We start from the raw sequence: 18,497 nt of genomic DNA, 5'->3' as shown, positions 1-18,497 counted from the left end.
TTCGCACTGCCATACCGTATCAGCTCCATCTGGACTAGTTCCAACCACGATCAACCACTGCGTTGTACCCGACGGAGTTAAGATACGATCCGCTTGTTAATGAGACAAAATCATTGTAAATCTGCAACTGATGCTCGAAATGAAATCATTAAGTCTCCCGGTTCGGGTCCCTGGCCCGACGCACTCCGTCCCCGTTCGATCCGATCCACCGACCAGCACATTAGTTTCCTGTGTGTGATCTTGCCAGAAGGCGTACACTTTGAAGGCTTTATTTCTATCGAGCTTTAATCTAGATTAACACGCTTCGTGTGTCTCCCCCAGGACCCGATCTTTCGACCCTCCTCGATCGCGCGTATCTCGATAAATATTAATCACTGTCGTTTTTCGGCGGTCGGATATTCTACCCGGCGATGGAGAAGGCAGAGCTGGATGGACGCTAGACGGTTAGGGGTTTAAAATTCTTTCGTCTCCACCAAAAATGCGCAATGCGTGCGGAACGATCGTCGAAAGTTTAGGAAGGAGAAGGAATTCCGTGACCACACACGGTCACCGCAATAACAGCATCCAGCATTCTGTTTCCCTCCCCCCCTCCCTCCCCCCACTCGAATATAAATGTGATCTAGAGGTGTGTATCTGTGTGTGTGTGCATGAGTTTTCCTCACAGTGTATGGTCGGTCACCAGCTCCGAGGGTCGTAGAATTCCGGCGTAACGATCACGATGGAGAGAAAAAAAGGAATCTTTTGAGACGAGTAAAAGGGTAACAACGCGGGCAACGGCAGTACCTTTTAGGTGCATTCCTTGCAAAGCGATCATTGATTCGTGCAGGGTTTGGAGGAGGAGTGGGAAAGCGAATAGAGCGAGAAAAAAGAAATACAACAGCGAACGGATGGAACGGGTGGAAGCGGGAAACCATCGCAGCAGGAGTAGCCGGGGAAACATGATTTATTTGACTGTAGGTCAGTGAAAGACTCCCCGGGGATTTTGAAGAGCGCGGGGCGAGTTTCGAGATTCGAAAACGCATACCTTCTTCCTTGTAGCGGCGCCCGCACACACCTCTAAATCACCCAAAGTGGACTCATTATTTAGAGATTAGGCCAGCAAACATGTAACCCCTTAGTCCGGGTGCCCGGTAGAGCGCGAGATACACCGTCGTACGTGCTCCAGCGTGATCCAAACCAGTGCAGACTGGGTTTTGAAGCGAACCATTGGAGATCCGGAAAGCAATGTATCGGGAAGCTGGAAAACTGTTGGTTTTTCCTCAGTTGACGTTAAGGGGGGATAATGGTCGTTCGCACAACGCAACACATACACACATGGTGTTCGCATGTGGCAGGTGCAGTCTCTGACACCTCTGCGTCTGATGATTTCCCAGCGGCGCCAAAGAATGGTGCGGCATTAACAAAGCGGCGCAGCAGCGAGCTCACCCGAAAAGGCAGAAGGTCAGTAATGGTTCCGGAAAAAGGGGGATGACAAAAAAAAAAAAAAAAAGAATTGAGCACCTCGTGCGAGGTGCGCTTAACGATAGCCAGCTGGCGCCAAGAAAATTATCACCCAGTTTCGTGACACATGTTGCTTCGCTCCCCTTCTTTGCGGTGGAGAGCTGACTGACGTTTTAGGTTGATGCTGTGTAGAGCAATGGTGCAACCACTCTCCGCTTTCCGTCTAGCCGCCATTGTTATCGTAATAGAAACGGAATAAAAATGTTGAAAAAGATAACTAGACCGTCATCACTTCCAAAAAGTCCATAAACTGATATTACTTTTTTATGATCTAGCTTGAAAATTTTAAGATCAATTTGCATTATGACTGCATTGTGGCCATAGGAGAGTCTATTGATTGGGTTTCAACGCGTGAACATAAAATAGAGGCACACATTTATGAATCGAATCGTTCGAAAATAATGAAATGGTGGAGCACAACTGGCACAACAACCAAAACAAAAAAAGAAGCCTCCGCTCACAGAAGGACGCACTCACGAAACAATTTCACCGTCTGTTCTTCATGGTGGTCAGCAGCAGCATGATCGAACGAAGCACTTTAACGAACACTTCAGTCCAAAGTTGAAGCAGCAACAACCAACAAAAAAGACCCTCGTAGTGCCATAGAGAAGGATCTCTCTGCACTTTTCGGTGACCGGGCTCGATCGGCACAAAGGGAGGAAGCATCGAAAAATCTATCATGATGACGCGATAACCGAAAAGTGTGGTCGGTAAACGGGTTTCTTTTTTTTTTCTCTTCCTGTGTTCGGCCGGAATTTTCACCTTTCCCTGTGTGGGGCGGCAATGAGATGGTAAAACGCATGATCTTAAACCCGCCCAGTACAGTAGCGAACAAAAATGTTGTTCAAGAGTATCGTGGAGCCTTTATTCTTGTAACAACACTGTTTTGATATACAAAAAGCAGCTATTTAAAAAGGAAACATCCCCATTAAACGAAATCACTCGATATCAGCCGATTGTACATAAACTACAGCTGTAAAATATAAACTCTGTTTAACGTGAAAAAGTGGCGCACGTTGCGACGTATTGTAACGGAAGCGAAAAGTACCCACCGAATGGAGGAGGTTCGCGATCCTTCAACTCTTGGCTTCATGTTGATTTTAAGCAAACGGCGATGAATGCGTTGGGTGGGGGGGGGGGGGGGGAAGAGGGTTGGGAATATGTTTGGCTTTGATTGTCGCCGCCCGAACATGAGCGGCGATGATTTATCTTTCGAGGTGAGTGGCGCGAAAACGGAACGGCAACTGCCATCAAGCTTCTTTTGCTCGTGACGTGTCTTTTTTTTTTTGCGAAAAGGGAAATTATCGAATGCTTAAAGTTACGGTGAAGTTCAAAACCGGGTCGAAGATCGAATGATTGTTGTTTTTGTTCCTCTCTCTCTCTCTTGATTGGTTTCATTTTTAGGTTTTGTTGTTTTGCTTCACTGATGGCGGGTCAAGTTGAAGATAACGAAAAGCAAAATAAATAGTTTAACTATTTATTTAAGTTGGCAAGGAATAAGGAGGAAATGCCTTATAAATATGGTCATAGAATTTGTTCAACACAAGCGTTGTGAAAAATACGGCACTGGACCGTCATAATTAATTATAAATAAAATATTTATTTAGGTTACAGCATTTTTTAACTGTCATTTCAAATTGACCACAATTTGATTAAACCACAATTTAAAACCACTTTAAACGTTTGAAGCCATCTACCTCTACACAATTAATATTAGTATTGCAAAAAAGAGATTCCAACTCTATTTGGCAGTCCTTTCGCATACTTTGCTTTTGCAGATTTACTCAGCAGATAAGCTTGACATTTGGTGCTTTGAATTGTCTCCTAATTCTTTCATTTGCTATACAAACAACGTTTTGCAACGTGATCATAATGACCGATCGTGGTCGATCTGTCCACCAAAGCAACGAAAGCAAATGAAATGCAAATTCGAAACCAGCTGAGTCTTGAGAAGAACGAAGAATCAAATGAATATCGGTTGGGAAGGGGGAAAAATGCGAGATCTTTGCCGTTCCTGGCTTCATCAACATCGTACCTTTCGTCGTTCTGTTTCTTTTCGCATTAGTGTTAATTCTTGCTGTGCCGCATATTCGTGACCCAGGACCAGGATGGACACGTACTGCAGAAGGGATGAATATCATGCACCTTGGCGGAGCAAGAAAAACACACCATTAAATGAGTGAGGCGAAGAACGCGAGCTGAGAAGCCGAAAGGATTGCAAATTAAATTTTGGATTCCACAAGAATCCACAAATATTTGCACATTGATTGAGTGATGGCCTCCTGTATTAAGTGGTGCAATTATGTCTGCGGTCGTTTTATTCAAATGGGGATTCATTTGATATGCGTGTTTTGCGAGTGATGGGATCTTTTGGAGCTTTTTAGAGGGGGTGGAGATGATCAAGAGAAAATCAAGGGATGAGGCGGCAAAATTTCACGATTTGTATACATAGAGCTTGTTTGTTTCTTCTGTGCTGCCCGTACCCCGTACCCGTGGAGGTCAAAAGGCGCAAAATGAGTCACTTCATTACAGTTATATTTTGTCATAAAACAAATTTTGATCGTGGAGTTATTTACGTCTAAATTACTTTACATATGTTGCCATACATGCTGTAATCTTGTGTGTATTTGATTTTCCCCCCATTCTTTACATAAACCTGTTTCCGTTACACTTCCGCTCCTTATTCCACCACGCATACAAACGACACACGATGATTCACGCACAAACCAACAAAAACGCGATTGGCGCCCTATGGGATAAGGAAATAATGAATGAATACGTTGAGCAATCCCAGCCCACAAAGCACACGCACAATGAAGGAAATGAAAAGCAAAACAAAAAACCAAAACCAAAATAAAAAAAGCAAGAAACAATGCTCGAGATGAAATGAAGACGATTGGAACGCTGCTCTGTATGCCCGAAAGGCGAACAGCGAACATCATCACGGTATGATCAGCTCATGCTCATAAAAAGTAAAATAAAACCAGTACCGGCCAGTGGAGCACACACTCATGCAGACGTGGTTGCGTTTTGGGAAACGCACCATACTCAAGAATGAGGAGAAAATCCGGATCTATCTACCTTGCAACCCCAACCAGCAGCACCCACCTACCTTACCCCCGCCACCTTAAGCAACGAACGCTCAAAATTCCTCACCCATACACGCACTATCATCCAAGGCTCGTCTTGCTCTATCATACGATCGACCCCCATCAGCCCCAGCAGAATGGTGCCTGCTGCTTCCCGTCGATGAATATTTCAAATCGTTTATTCAACCGCGCGCACACACACACACCTTTCTCGATCGTCGTAATACCCCCGAGCCTGCTCAAGGGGTCAGTCCCATCCGGGCCAGAGGATGGGCTATCGAAAAGGATGATGAAAGAATTTTTATTTCCCATGGTCGTTACTTAGCCCTGGTTCGTCCATCCTTCTTCGCCGCCTGCCCCGTAACATTGGCCGTCCGCGATCGAGCCTCGATTCATATCCCTGCATTCTTGTGCCGTGCGCGTTTCGACTTGATTCGCGATTCGCGCGACTGGCAGGGAGCCTGACGTCGACGAACGCAAGTGGGAGGGCGAATAATATAGCCCCCCACACTGTGTGGAAAAGATCAAGCCACGAGCGATTAGTGAGACGGTTCGGACACGATCGATTTCGAAACGTTGGCCTGTTTTAGCGCGATCGAACCTGTTCGTCGATATCGCGGGCTTCATTTACGCCCCTGTTGGGCTGCACTGCGAGCCTTCGAATCGTTTTATTCTTATTTTGGTGGAGATTTCAGTTTTTTGTAATAAGAACCAGCAAACATGATATCGTTAATCCCTGCTGCTGTATATCAAGGATTAATTTATAAAATACTTTATATCAATTAAAGTATTGTTTACAACATCAAATTAAGCCATAAGGCCTCTAAGGAGCGCACTATATTAGCTGTCCTGATTATCTCTATACCGTAAATTATTTCATATTACTATAAAACATGGAAATCTTAAGCTTCACGAAGCTTTACTGTTTCTTTTTCCATTCGTATTATGCTTCCAAAACGCAAAATCCACACCATCTCACCGATCTTCTTCGCTCCCGATGCATTGTTTATCGTGGTTCGAATGCTCGCTGCTCTCCTCATTTTCCGGTGCGTCTCACGGCCGGCAAACCAACCACCGAGCAGTGGGATTCACCCATTCGGAGGTTATAATAATCAACGCATTATTAGGCACTTTGGATTGGGCCAAAGCGCTGGGCGCTTACAATAGCAGCGAGCAGAAAGGAAGTTTGTTTGATATATCGGCGAGATGCGCGCACCACGCGCGAGGGGAAGGATGGATCAAAATGAATTGGGCTTTTTTTTATGGATCTTTGGGTTCGCACAGAACGATCGTGCATCGAACAACGGGACCGAAACGGGCGCACTCTTGAAGGAAGCGGAGAAAAAAACCCTACACGAACATGTGGAAAGGGAAGAAAAAAAACGGTTAGGAAAACTGCTCAACCCGCCAAGATAAGATGTAACTGGCGCGAGACTTACAGTGTTGGATCGGCGTAATGTAACAATCGGCCGAAGCTTGAAGGTAGAAGAATAGAAGAAATTCTAGAGAGAGAGAGAGCTAAAAAGAGGTGTAAGGAAATCCACACAATGGTATGAATTTATGAACTAGGAGAAAGAATAACACCCAAACCGAAACCGTGAAAGCAATGGATGAAGGGCAGCAGAAAACCACCAACCGCAACTACGCGCTGGAATTAAATTGAGCGAATAACAGCTGCATTAAAGGGTCAAACCGATCTGACTGACGGGGGTTGCAAAGGTGCCGTCATGGAACACACGCAACATTCCATCCTTAAGCTTAAAACTCCTACCCCCCCCCCCCCCCCCCCCCCCGTAAAGGACTAACAACGCTGCACAGAAGGACATATGTGCGTTGTGCAGCGAGGAAACTAATGTAGTCGTTGTAATATGCAACCAGTGCTGTAAAGCTGTAAACATGAACCAGTGAAAAAGTTTGCCGATGCACCTAACCGTGAAAGGATTTGGTTTTTCTTCAAAAACGCTGAACCCCAGCTTGAACCACTTTGTCTATCTCCGGTACTTAGAGTTTTATTGTTTTATTAGTTGCGGTTGCCCGTTTGCTTGGCACTTGGCTACCTTAATAAAACAAAAGCTGGGCGCGAACATCATCCAACCGGGGGCGCCCAGTTTACTCGCCGTGTTAAATCGGCGATCGGTAGCGGTGAGAAAACCTGAAAAAAAGCTGAAGTAACGACACACTCCAAACCCCTCTGAAACGTTTGTTATCTTTATTATGATGCGCAAAGTATGGTTTAAAGGAAGAAAAAAAAAAAGTACAGCCTCAATAGTGATCATCTTCTAGCCCTCCAAAAGCAGCATTGTGTGTTGCGCTTTCAGACGGACCCTACAGTCGAAGCCGTTTATTCAATGCGCGTCCCAAAAGCCCCATACTTAAACGCACACTCCTTTGGGAGGGGAGGGAGCGATTATGAGTTGCATATTTTTCTAGCATTAATTCGATCGGAAGATCGGATTTTTGACCATCGTTTCTACGCCGAGGCTCGGTGGGAATTTGGTCGAGTTGAGAGACGAGTTCTTTCCCTTCTCATCCTTCAACTGATGATTTCCAAATTTCTTTCGTAAATTCTTAGCCATCCCAAAGATATGTCGAAAGAATGTGTGTGTGTGCGTATTATTTGTTATCCGCTTCTTGGCAGATCAAGATTTAATTTCTGATACATCTGAACCATTGTGCGGTTGCGCGTTTAGCCTGTGGCTTATTACGCACCTAAACTTGCTGACCCGCCATACGCTGTATGTGAAGCTTTTACCCTCCAGCTTCGCACCTTCACACCGCTTCCTGCTTCCGATAATTTCGACTGAGGAATGCCTATACCTAATATCTTCATTAGGAGCAAAGCCAATCCGAACCAAAAAATGCTACGAAACAAAACATGTGAGAATTATGTTTACACGGCAAGAGAAGAAGAAAACCCTTCACCGGCTGACGTCATGCGGGGCTTCATGAGCGTGGAAAATGGTGATTCCGACACCACACGACCACCACTGCACCCACTCAGCAGCCGGTCCAATCCAAAAAGTTCAATAACTTTTCGCCAACCTTGACGGGTGGGCCGCCGGATAATCAAAAAAAAAAGGCCAAATGCAACATACATGCTCCCTGCACACTCGTTTCACTTCAGCACCCGGAGCATAGGACAGAGGGTAGTAGCTCTAATAAAAACTAGGGGACCGAAACCTGCTGCAGAACGGTTCAAGTGGTCCACGCAACAGCAGAAACCCTCGGGGTCAGTAGTACTTTGCTACAAAAGAGGACACTCTGCTTTCGATTTTATCACCCTTCAAAAGTCGATTATGCGATGAGTGTTGTTTGTTGAAACTGTTGGGTGGTTGTAAATGGTAAAATGGAGGTGTGATTTGTTTTTTTTTTATATAAATTGTGCTCTCAGCAGGGAGTTAAGTTGATAGATTTGTATTTGTCTGCTTGAATGGTTAGATGCAGACCGAATGAGGTATTGGACGTTAATGTGATTAAGATTGCTGCTGTGCTAGTAAAAATTTGACTAATGTAACTATGTTAATTGGGTTTGTATGCAATTTTATCAAACAAATTTTTATGTTTGGAAGCATTTATTCTTTCACTTATTCTTGCTTAAAACAAACCTTGCAGGTTTAATTTGGTTGTCAAACATAGAAAAGTAATGACATTTCTTCAGCATAGAATCGTTAATTTGACATGTCGATTGTCCGTGCCTCTCTTTGTGTTCCAGATTCGTGCGCCAAAAATTGGAACACCGAAGGTGGCAAACGTAATTACACTCTAAACGCAGTTTTTCCTCTAAATTTAACAATCAATTGTAAATGAGTAACGCTCTTTCGATGCGGGCCGTGCCCATCGTCCTCGCCAGCACACCGGGCACTCCTGTGCATGTGCGTTTGTGTGTGGATGTAATCATAGACCCATTGGCCGATGTTCGACCGCGGGGACTGCCTCCTTAAACCGCACACCGAGCGTGTCCAATTAAGATTTGTAGCCAGTTTTATTATTATTTCCCATTGTGTACGATTCGTTCCTGTCCCTCTCGATTTCGTTCTTCGTGTTTCTCTTTGTATTTGGTACGATTTGGGCAGCACAAGCCCGTTTTCCATCCAACAGCCCACAGCAGAGCTATGGCCCTGTTTCGAAACGCACCGATTTTCCAAACATTTCAATGCACCACACCAAATCCCTGTGTACCCCCTGGTACGCATATGTGTGTACGTGTGTGTGTGTGTTTGTGTACGTTACCTATAAGAACTGAAATTCCACCAGCAGTCGCCAACGGTTTTGGGAGCTTTTCCATTTCGTTTTCTACAGGCTACAAAAACACTGTTCCTTTTATGTTGTCGCACGGTTTGCTTAACCTTTCTTCGACAGACCACCCGCACCACTAATTCCGCAACGGGGATGATGACGCTAGAATGACTTCCGATTCTTACCGGTTTTGCTTTCAGTCACGCCGACAGTCGCTCGACTAAGCGTGTCAATTACGGCCGTGCTTTTGTGTGTCCGTGTGTGTGTGTGTGTGTATGTGTATGTATGACACCTAAGGTGTGGAATATTTACACCTTGGCAGCTCCGGAATTTGAGTGGAAGAGATCTCCTCCATCTTTCTTTTACTGTCGAAGAATTTTCCTTTACAGAGAGCCCTTTTACGCCCTCGGTGGCTTGGAAGTAAATCTTAATTATTAACAGCCTAAAGGTCAACGTGGAATGATCGCTAATTATTGCCTTCCTCGCTTCGGTTGGTGAATCACGACCTTTTTTTTTCACAACTAGCAGAGCCTGCAAGTTGGCGTATTTTTTTTGTATCTTTGCAGACAGAATGCACCTACGGCGGATGTTGTCCTCCGTCTCCGGTGTAGCTAGTCTGGATAATTACATCTCAGGGGTGTCATAATGCCATGTAAATACACAGACCGAGTGGCAAACTTTGAAATATTCCAGCGTGTTGCTCTTGACATCTTTGTATCCTTAAAGTAAAGATGTTGCGGATGATTTATTTCCATACGGATGAGCTGTCCAGGGATCAATACAAATGAATCCGCTGCAACGGGCAAAATTGATTCATCTGCAACGTTTTACAGCCAAACTTATGAAATAAACAACAACAAAAAAACACTTGTGCGTGGGTAATAGAACAGACCGGTGAAGAAAATGGAAGAAAGTGTAGCAACAGTTGCATGACGATGTTGTCTAGTGTGTGCTGTTTCGTCTCCGGTTTCGTCCAACAGCGAGCGAGATCGATTTGGAGACCGGAACGAAATTCTCAATGGTGCGTTGCGCACTTTACATTTTCCTGCTGCCGAAAAATACTGGAACAGTTTCCCCTTTTTGGTCCACCAAATCGAGACCTACTGGTGCCAGATGTTCAAAGGGTGTGTGTGAGTGTGTTTTTCTTTTTTTGCTTCGAAATTGTATTTCACGCCAGACTAATTGCTCAGTGAACACAGTTGCGTGTGTTTAGAGGTGTAAAATCGCCTTTATTGGAGGTGAGAAACAGACAGCTTGTCAAGTGTAAATTTTTGTTCCGAACGCTCCGGACAGATGTCCGTACTGTTGTCTTGAAGCATATAACATAAACAAATTATATCTTTTGCACAAAAATACCTCCCTGCACAGGTTCCATAATTGATGACGACTGCACAGGTTCCATAATTGCAAGAACGCTCCTGTTTTATTAGATATTAGCTTTGACGTCATTTTAAAATAAGAAATGAACACAACCCCAAATGTGCCGCTAGCGGGCCCGTAGGATAATGATGTAATGATGCGCCTAGTGTGCGTGCGTTTGCGAATGCCGACAAAAACGCGAGCTCTGAGCAGCGTTTCCTGCATCCGTCCGATCAATCGCCGAATTAATCGAGCTCAAAGATTGCTCCATCTCCACGAATGTGAGAGCTCCTTTGGCGCGCTCGGACAACAAGCATGAAACGCTTGCGAGAAAGCAAATGTAATTTTCTGTGAGCACCGACCCTTCTCTCACCGCGTCCAAAAACCCCCACTGTCTGCAAGAAGACAGTCGTAGTAACATCTGGGAATGAGGTAGAAGAAATAGAAGCATAATGTTCGTCGATCGATTGATTGAAACCCGAACACGCTGCAGATTCCAGCCAACCGTGCATTCCTTTCGTGGCCTACTAGGCCGACCTGGGCTGTATGACTTACGGCATTCGAAATTCTCACCGAAAGTATAAGCTGCTGTTGCTGCAAATGAGATGCCGCTTTTGCCGAAAAGCAAATGAATGAACCGATTCCGTGTGGAGTAATTTTGAACGAATGATGTGTACTGATCGACCCGCCGCCGTCGGTCTTGATGGGAGCAGTTGGTCCATCGCCAGCTGCTAGTGCTGAACTTACCTGGACAGCTAAGAGCATGGGCAGCATAATTTACGAATAGATTCCTCACTAATCGATAGCTGGTTCATTATTTTATACATTTTTTCTATAGCCTTAGCCACATACGTTTACAGAGTATTAAAATAAGAGTTTAGACGTTACGTTAGGTATCGCCATATCTTTAGAAGGCTTGCCTTTAAAATTAGACGTAAATTATTTTGTTGAATATTGAGCCACGTTTGCACATTCCAGCTTTTACTGAAACTATCGGAGGAAATCAGATGGAGTAAAGTGTGAACAAATTAAGGCATAAGCCACCATTACCAACCAATTAAATATGCAAATCTCCATCGAAACTTCATCCGGCTATGAATCCACATTCAGCGTGCATCTGCTACGTTCGATCCGTCGCTTCGTATGGAAGCTAAAAATATTTCCTTTCAAACAACCATCCAGAGCAAAACGTTTGCCCGAAGACGTTGCCAAGACCGTCTTTGTATCAGCGCAACTCTTCTGATGACTCTGCGGTCCAACTTCAACTTGCAAACGAGTATCGCGTTGTCAGTTTCGGTTTTGGCTCATTGACCCAAAATTACTGCGCTTCCTGATTCTAAAATAGCTTCTGAAAGTCTGTCTCTTGCTTGAGATGTCAATGTGATGTGCGATCACTATTTAGAAATGAATGTAATGAAGCAGATTTCTCCAAAATATCACTTCTCACTTTATTAAAATTGATGTTTGAAATGATTTTAGCATTGTTTAAGACATTTTATAAATAGTTATCATGCAACGCGTGCACCACATGCACCAACGTAAAAATGCCGTCCGTTGAGCAAGATTAATGGCGATAAAACAAACGGTCACGAAGTTTATTCTTAAAGAGTGGAAGATTTTTTTCCTCTCTATCTACACATGCACAACTCTAACTAGACAGTTTACTTAACCGACCAAAAGTGACCCCGATCGGGTATCGGGATTCCTGGCCAGTGTTTATTTAAAACGCACCACGTCTGGCATCATCTTCCACTGGAAGACGAGACAGGAAAAAAAAAATAGACCTACACTCGCTGAAAAACTCCAATGTTCTGATGCTTCTCACCAAGGCAGACGGGGGCCATTTTCCCATCATTCTTGTTTAATTTAAATTCCCGGAAATTACTTTCATCTCGCTGTCCTGCTCACCATCTTACCATATTCCTGTTTTTCCTTTTCGCTTTCTCCTTGCCCGATTCATGCAGCGGTGGAATCTATAATGCTGCTTCTCGGTGCGTAGTTAAATATCATGATAATCATACTCTTGAGAACGAACAACAACAAAAAAAATCTAAAAAAAATCACCTAGATACACGAGAAGGCCCGAGTGCACCACCAAGTCGGAACATATGTTGCGTTAACAAATTCTTCATCCTCCTGTTTTGGACATCGTAAAGTACGGGCTTTTCTATGCCCGGGAGCTATGTGTGCGAGCAACATAAGACAGGTGCACAGAGAGCACACAACATACTGTTGCGTCGATCCCCGAATATTTTATAACCATCGCATCGCATTTCCACTCTCCGGTGCTCCGGTTTTGTACCGTACTTTCCGGTCCCATATCATAAATTGGTAAAAGCTCATCCTGGCGCTACTACTCACGGGAATCCGATGGAATCCGAGTGTGATAGATTTGTGGCACGATTTTTGCCGTTAATTTGTCGTACAGAATGCTTTTGATGTAGATTGGATGGCGCTGTCACTGATGTTATTGCTATCAAAGTAGTTTCCAATCTGATCAGCTCGCGTATGGGATTAAGTAGAATTTGAAAAGCTTAAAAATGATGCACCGTTGTGTGTGTGTGGGGTTTCTGTGTGTGGCACACATAAAAACGACTCTATCAACCACCATTTTAAACCTTTTCCAAATCGCGCAGTGCTCGTGGACAAATCCTACCGAGCGAATGACGAGCTTACAGCATCATCCAAGCCGCCCAAGCTAATCGATCGATCTTTCTCACTAAAGTCGCATAGGACGCGTCTTAATGCTTAAGTCGTAAAGAAAAGGAGCCAGACTCCAGCAGTTGGTGCAAGATCTGCCGGTTCCCACCAAATTCCAGCGCACACCTACCGGGATGGGATGGGAAAAATGTTGCTGCTCCATCGGGTTTCTGCGTGCGGGCGATAGTTTTGTTCGAGTTCGAGTTTTATGCTCCCGACACTCATCGTCCAGGTGTTAATAGCTGCTGACTTTATTAGGCACAACACTATACCGTCGAGGCTTGAAGTGGTGCACCATACACTGCTGTGGGGCATGTCATCTGATGTGCCGCGTGGAGAGTGAGCTCCGAGTGCTGTGGCGTTGAGTTCAGTTTATTCTCCGTCGAATCGATTCGAGTTCTGTAAACTAGCAAGCGGCGGAACTACCGCCGGTACGTTTTGGGATACCACGGTAATTATAACCACTTAATGAGGACAACAATGGAGAGCTACCCGGGCACAGGGACGAGCAATGGCGCTACTGACGGAGGAATGTGCGTGCCGTACTCCGCAAGCCGATGTCCACGATGCCTTAAAGAAGCCGTTATCTTTACGATACATGACGGAGAAGTTTTAATGGGTGTGGGGATGTTTTAGCCTTTTCTGTGCGCCTAACTCGCCCCACACTAAGCCACCCGCCTATCGGAACTCACCGACGTGCGTTCTCGTGTGGGAATTCTGTTCATTAGGCAGCTCATAAACACACATTAAGAAGACCCGTCAGACCGTCCGTCTCTATAATACCTTGCCGAGTTCTTGCGTTCGAAGATTGCGATGAGTCTCTAGATTACGCTCTTGCCAACCAAGTATTCTTTTTTTGCAATTTTCTTGCACTGTACTAGTACGAGTTGGGACGGACTCGTCAACGATGGCCGTAAACGCATGTGTCGTTGCACTCACGATGAGATAATGTGTTTAACCACGCGAATGTGATAAAAGTCTTTCAAGAATGATTGGCTGTCCGTTTTTTTTTTCCTCCACAGACACTGTTTGCAGATGCATAGCTTTCGGAAGCTTTTTTCTTTCCCTTTCGGAATCGACACTGTGCAAACACTCGCAACCAATGCTTCCAGCACACTTCCATCACAGTGCAGTAACTTGAGTTGCGGGCTTGAGCATAAAACTAAAAGTAGCCGCCGACACCCGTTTGTTTTGTCCGCTGGTGGAATGGGGACGTCAGCCATTCTAATGCCACATTATACATGCGGTGAAAAATGTTGTCTCTAATCCACCGGCAGCGGAATGAGCATAAATAAATACTGCCGCCCCACATAATATAGCGGTAACACTTGCGCGCGCGGAAACAAATAGAGCTGTCTTTTGATGCGGAAGAAGAAACTCCGTGGCTCCAAAAGGTGACCAAACTAGGTGGCCAAGCTTCTCAAACAGCCCGTGCCAGATCACGGACCGCGCTATCTACATGCGCTGTTGGGGTGCGGTGATACCCTTTAGCTGGAAGCTTGCACGGGTGTGTTTCCGCCTTCCGAACTGTTTGCGGTGTGCCGTGTCGGTGGTGTCTCGTTTGAACAGCAACTTCCCGTTCGGAATGCTGTACCTTTACACTTTGTTTTTGATCGGCCGCCTAATACGCCGCATCGCATGTGCACCAATTACGTCTCTAGCAATGTAAATTTATCGTAGATGCCGGCCAAATCAGAGAAACATCCCGGAACGCTATACACTACGAGATTTGCGTGCTTGCTTTTTGATGTCGAAAGAGGCAAAAATTCTCGCGGCTGTATTTTGTTGTAACAAAAAAAAAAATAAACAAAATAAAAGCAAACATGCTTCACCCGCTTGTTGGCAACAGATAATTTATGTTAATTATTATAGAATGATGTTAAATAATGCATTTCTTTTTTTTTTTGTTGTGTTCTTTCCCTTCCTTTTGCAGATCTTTCCCTCCGACACTGTGAGGTGCCGGCCGGCGGTGGAACCTGCTGTACGCAGATGACCGAGCACAAACTCGCCCTGCACGCTAAAACGATGCTCGAGCGCAACACCAAAGACAACATCTCCAAGCTCTCGTCCGTACTCGGCACACGGGCCCAACGCTTCAACGGTAAGTTTGCCGTTCCCTTGCGGAAAGTCATCACCACCCAAACCACTCCAAAACACTTCGTCGTGTGTGTCCCATATTTGCTCAATGGCACGCGTAATTAATGCACCGGCACGGTGACACTACCGATGCAACGTATGTGCACAGGCACGCATGTGGCCACATTCCGGCAGCATGTACCTACTGCACTTGCTTGCAAAATGGTAACGCTTGTTTCTACCATCCCGGCATTCCTGGACACGGGACAAGTAAGGCAAATTATGCGGTTTTTTTTTTTTTTGGCCCGTTAATCCAGATAAGGCACCCAGGGCCACATCGGATGTAATGTATCCAACAGGTGTTGTAGTACTGGTCGCACCACCCCTTTTAATCGCCCTAGTTGGTTAACAATTAATAGTGGCCAAATTTGTACAGCGAACACAACTGTCGATCTGAGCGTGTACACGTGTGCCGACAGGCGGGACAAGCCTGCATACATGCACGACGGCCGGAAACAGATGTAGTGTGGATGCCGGGTTTGTTAGTTGCTACCCATAAACGTCAGCATCATCGATACGCGCAAGTCTATCAATTGCAGACTGTGGCTGAAGTAACACTCGTTTTTCGCTACGCTCGAATCCCACAATTTCCATGTGTTTCCTTTTCAGTCCGCTAATGGCTAAATTAGCGAGCCTAGTGATTTCACATCAGTATGCTGCGCAGTGTGCCGCGAGCTCACAAGACAAGGGCGATCACTGTATTCCTTTTACGATCACTGCGCATTGATTGTGGCTGGGGCGGCGGCGATCAACCTCGACAAAAGGGAAAATCGATCGCTCAGCAAATGACACTTAGCGTGTAGCATCTACAATTTCCATGTCGCTTGCACGTCAACCCACCCAGACCCAGACAGCGATGAAGAATGTTCTACCATAAGTAGATAACTTCTCCCGAGGTTGATCTACATTCCGTATCGAGTAACACATCTGGTTTGCTGGACCCCGGGGCATGTACGCCAGCAGGATGGGTTCTTTCATCATGCATCTCTACCCTGTTACGGTTCTTTGGACGGTCTGCATCGAACTAGTAACGAACGATCGCTCGAAGTGTAATCTGTGTTGACATGTTGGCTCACAAAATGGGCACCACAAATTTGCCTGTCAAGCTTGACACCTAGCCTGGGCTTTGAGATTGAAGGCTTTCGTGTTCTGCTTCCAATCGTCTTCACATCGTCCATTGTTAGCGCACTGTTTTCGTCTGCGTCATGTGATTTTGCTTGCGCTCCATCCGAAGACGCTCGACGTGTTACTAAGGAATTGCTCTAGATGGCAATTGGTAGCATCGTGTAGCACATCAGTTGGTACGTCCGGTTCCAGAACACTTCAACCAATTCCCTCCCCTCTCCCCCCCGGGACCGGATGGCTCCGGGTTAGTGTTGTCAGCATCAAAGCAAGGAGCTGTAATTACCGGATGCGTTACGTGAGACAATGAACGTCCAATATCAATCCGTACGGAGCGCGTGTAGTACGTATGACTACTACAACTTAATCCACACCGTATCCGTTAATGCTTTACGTGGGTCAAGACGCGTACAGCGAGAGACGACGGCAAGCGATTGGACACTTAGTTTGTCGCGTAACTCGATTTGCTTATCTCAACAACGTGGCGACTACTCAAGTGCCCATTTCGATTTGTTGGGATCCTCTTCACGGCATTTTTTCGTCCCTTACATTCTCTGCCTCCTCCTCTCTGTGTCGCTATGTCTCGTACATATTTGTCATCCACCTCGAACCGTGAACGTTCGGCGTACGTGTTTATCCAAGTGGCCCCCCCCTGTAAACTGCACCGTGGAATCCGTTCTTGTGTAATGTTTGGCATTCTACATGGCGTTGTAAATTCTCCAACCACCATTATCGCCCGTCACCGACAAGCAGCAGCCACACACCTCAAACCACACCGCAGATTTCAGCGGCTGCGATCGGTTACGATCGACAGTATGCCAGGTAAAGTGGGAAGACCACCGCCATGTGCACCAAGTGGATAAGCGAGTATAGAGGCTTTGGCAGAACGAAACGCCCAAGTCAGGGTGGTGGTACCTTGTACAACGGCCGGGAGAAGGACATGGTGTGACATGGGCGACTGATCTGAAGTTTGTTTAGCTAACCGGTCGTTGTCGTCCGCCGGTGGTTTCACCGTATTGTTAGAATAGTCAGGAATGCGGAAGATCGTAGAGGAAAAATACTCGAAAACGTAAAAGATGATTCTGTTTCCCTCACTGGCGTATTAGAATTAGACGAAAAAAAAAAAGAACTAACATCTCGTCGAAGGAAATGTTAACCATCTACAGATCGAGTTTGTCCAGCACCAGTAGAAATGTATGATCAGGAAATGGGAAGCTCTGGTGATCATGCGATCGCACCTTTCCAAGTCATCCTTCATTTTCAAACTGTACTTATGCAGCAGCAAACTACAAGAAGGAACATTTCAGCTTCGTTGGCTCCACTGCAGTGAAATGTTTACGTGTTCTAGTGTGAACTATCGAAATGTACTATTCACACCCTAAACATTATGCTCGGTGGCATAGGAAAATTTGTTGATCGGTAAAGTTTCCAACCAACTCAGTCGAACAACGATCGGACGAACGTTTCTCGAACGCTCAGAACTCTTCGGCTCCTGGGATCTATCCGATGCATTCGGCATTGGGATACAGATACACGTGGTGACAGAAATTTGAGCATGTGAAAAGAGTGCACATCAAACACGAGCAAGAAACGGTGAATAAAACGGTCGGTGGGGGAGGGGGGTTTATTTGTGTTTGGGTGTGGAGCGAGTGAGTGAGCGAGCCCAACCAACCCTAACCCGAGCCGATCCCGGGAGCGCATTCCTGCTGCTCCAAGGCCTTCCTCCATCGATCCTGACGAAAGATTTATCATTTACTTTCGCCTGGGCGGGCCCGGAACGCTTTCCTTCTCGATGATGCACGCGGGGCCGGGTCAGCGTAGGGTTAACCGAGTTTCTGTTTGTACAAACCGTTTCCCGTTTCCCGTTTCCCATTTCTTTTCGTTTCGTTGCGTTTCGCGTCCGGATGGATGTGCCGTTTCGGCCGTCGTGGGACGCAGAGGGACACCCTACTCTCTTCCATCACATGCTCATTCATTCCATCCTTCACAAGGTTTCACCTCCTCGACCGTGCTGTTGTGGTCATATAACACACTGGCCCCTCCCCAGCACCACCAGCCTTGCAGATGCAGTATAAAAATGGACAGCAGTCTCTTTGCAATCACGTGCCTAGGATGTGATGGGTTAGCATTGTTTACTTTAAGCAGTCGCATCGCCGGGTTCGACGGCTTCCGATGCGTCCCGAAACGATGGTAGTCTCGGCCGATTCAACTTATGAGCGGTAGCCACCGTTAAAACCATACCATGCTGCACCATGCCTTTATAGTTAGACGAATGGAACGAATGCAAGACCACACGTTCAATTTCCTTCCCATCCATGTTGCTGCTGTGGTTAAGGAAAAGGGTCAGGATGAGTG

General features: G+C 45.8%; 2 protein-coding genes across 3 annotated transcripts in view; one reads left to right on the top strand and one right to left on the bottom strand.

Moving 5' to 3' along the window:
* Positions 1-18,497, bottom strand: part of LOC126558139 (60S ribosomal protein L3) — a 438,353-nt gene that overhangs the window by 400,640 nt on the left and 19,216 nt on the right. The gene's annotated exons all lie outside the window — the stretch shown is intronic.
* LOC126557097 (glypican-6) overlaps positions 1-18,497 on the top strand; it is a 52,358-nt gene that overhangs the window by 26,056 nt on the left and 7,805 nt on the right. Inside the window, exon 2 of the mRNA XM_050212752.1 lies at positions 14,818-14,985. Within this exon, the coding sequence (XP_050068709.1) occupies positions 14,818-14,985 (168 nt within the window). The remainder of the gene's footprint in view (positions 1-14,817; positions 14,986-18,497) is intronic.

Source organism: Anopheles maculipalpis, chromosome 2RL (assembly GCF_943734695.1).
Source record: "Anopheles maculipalpis chromosome 2RL, idAnoMacuDA_375_x, whole genome shotgun sequence".
In the NCBI taxonomy this organism is placed as follows: Eukaryota; Metazoa; Arthropoda; class Insecta; order Diptera; family Culicidae; genus Anopheles; species Anopheles maculipalpis.
Note: the sequence above shows the minus strand (reverse complement) of the source record. Positions and strands in the feature narration are given on the sequence as shown.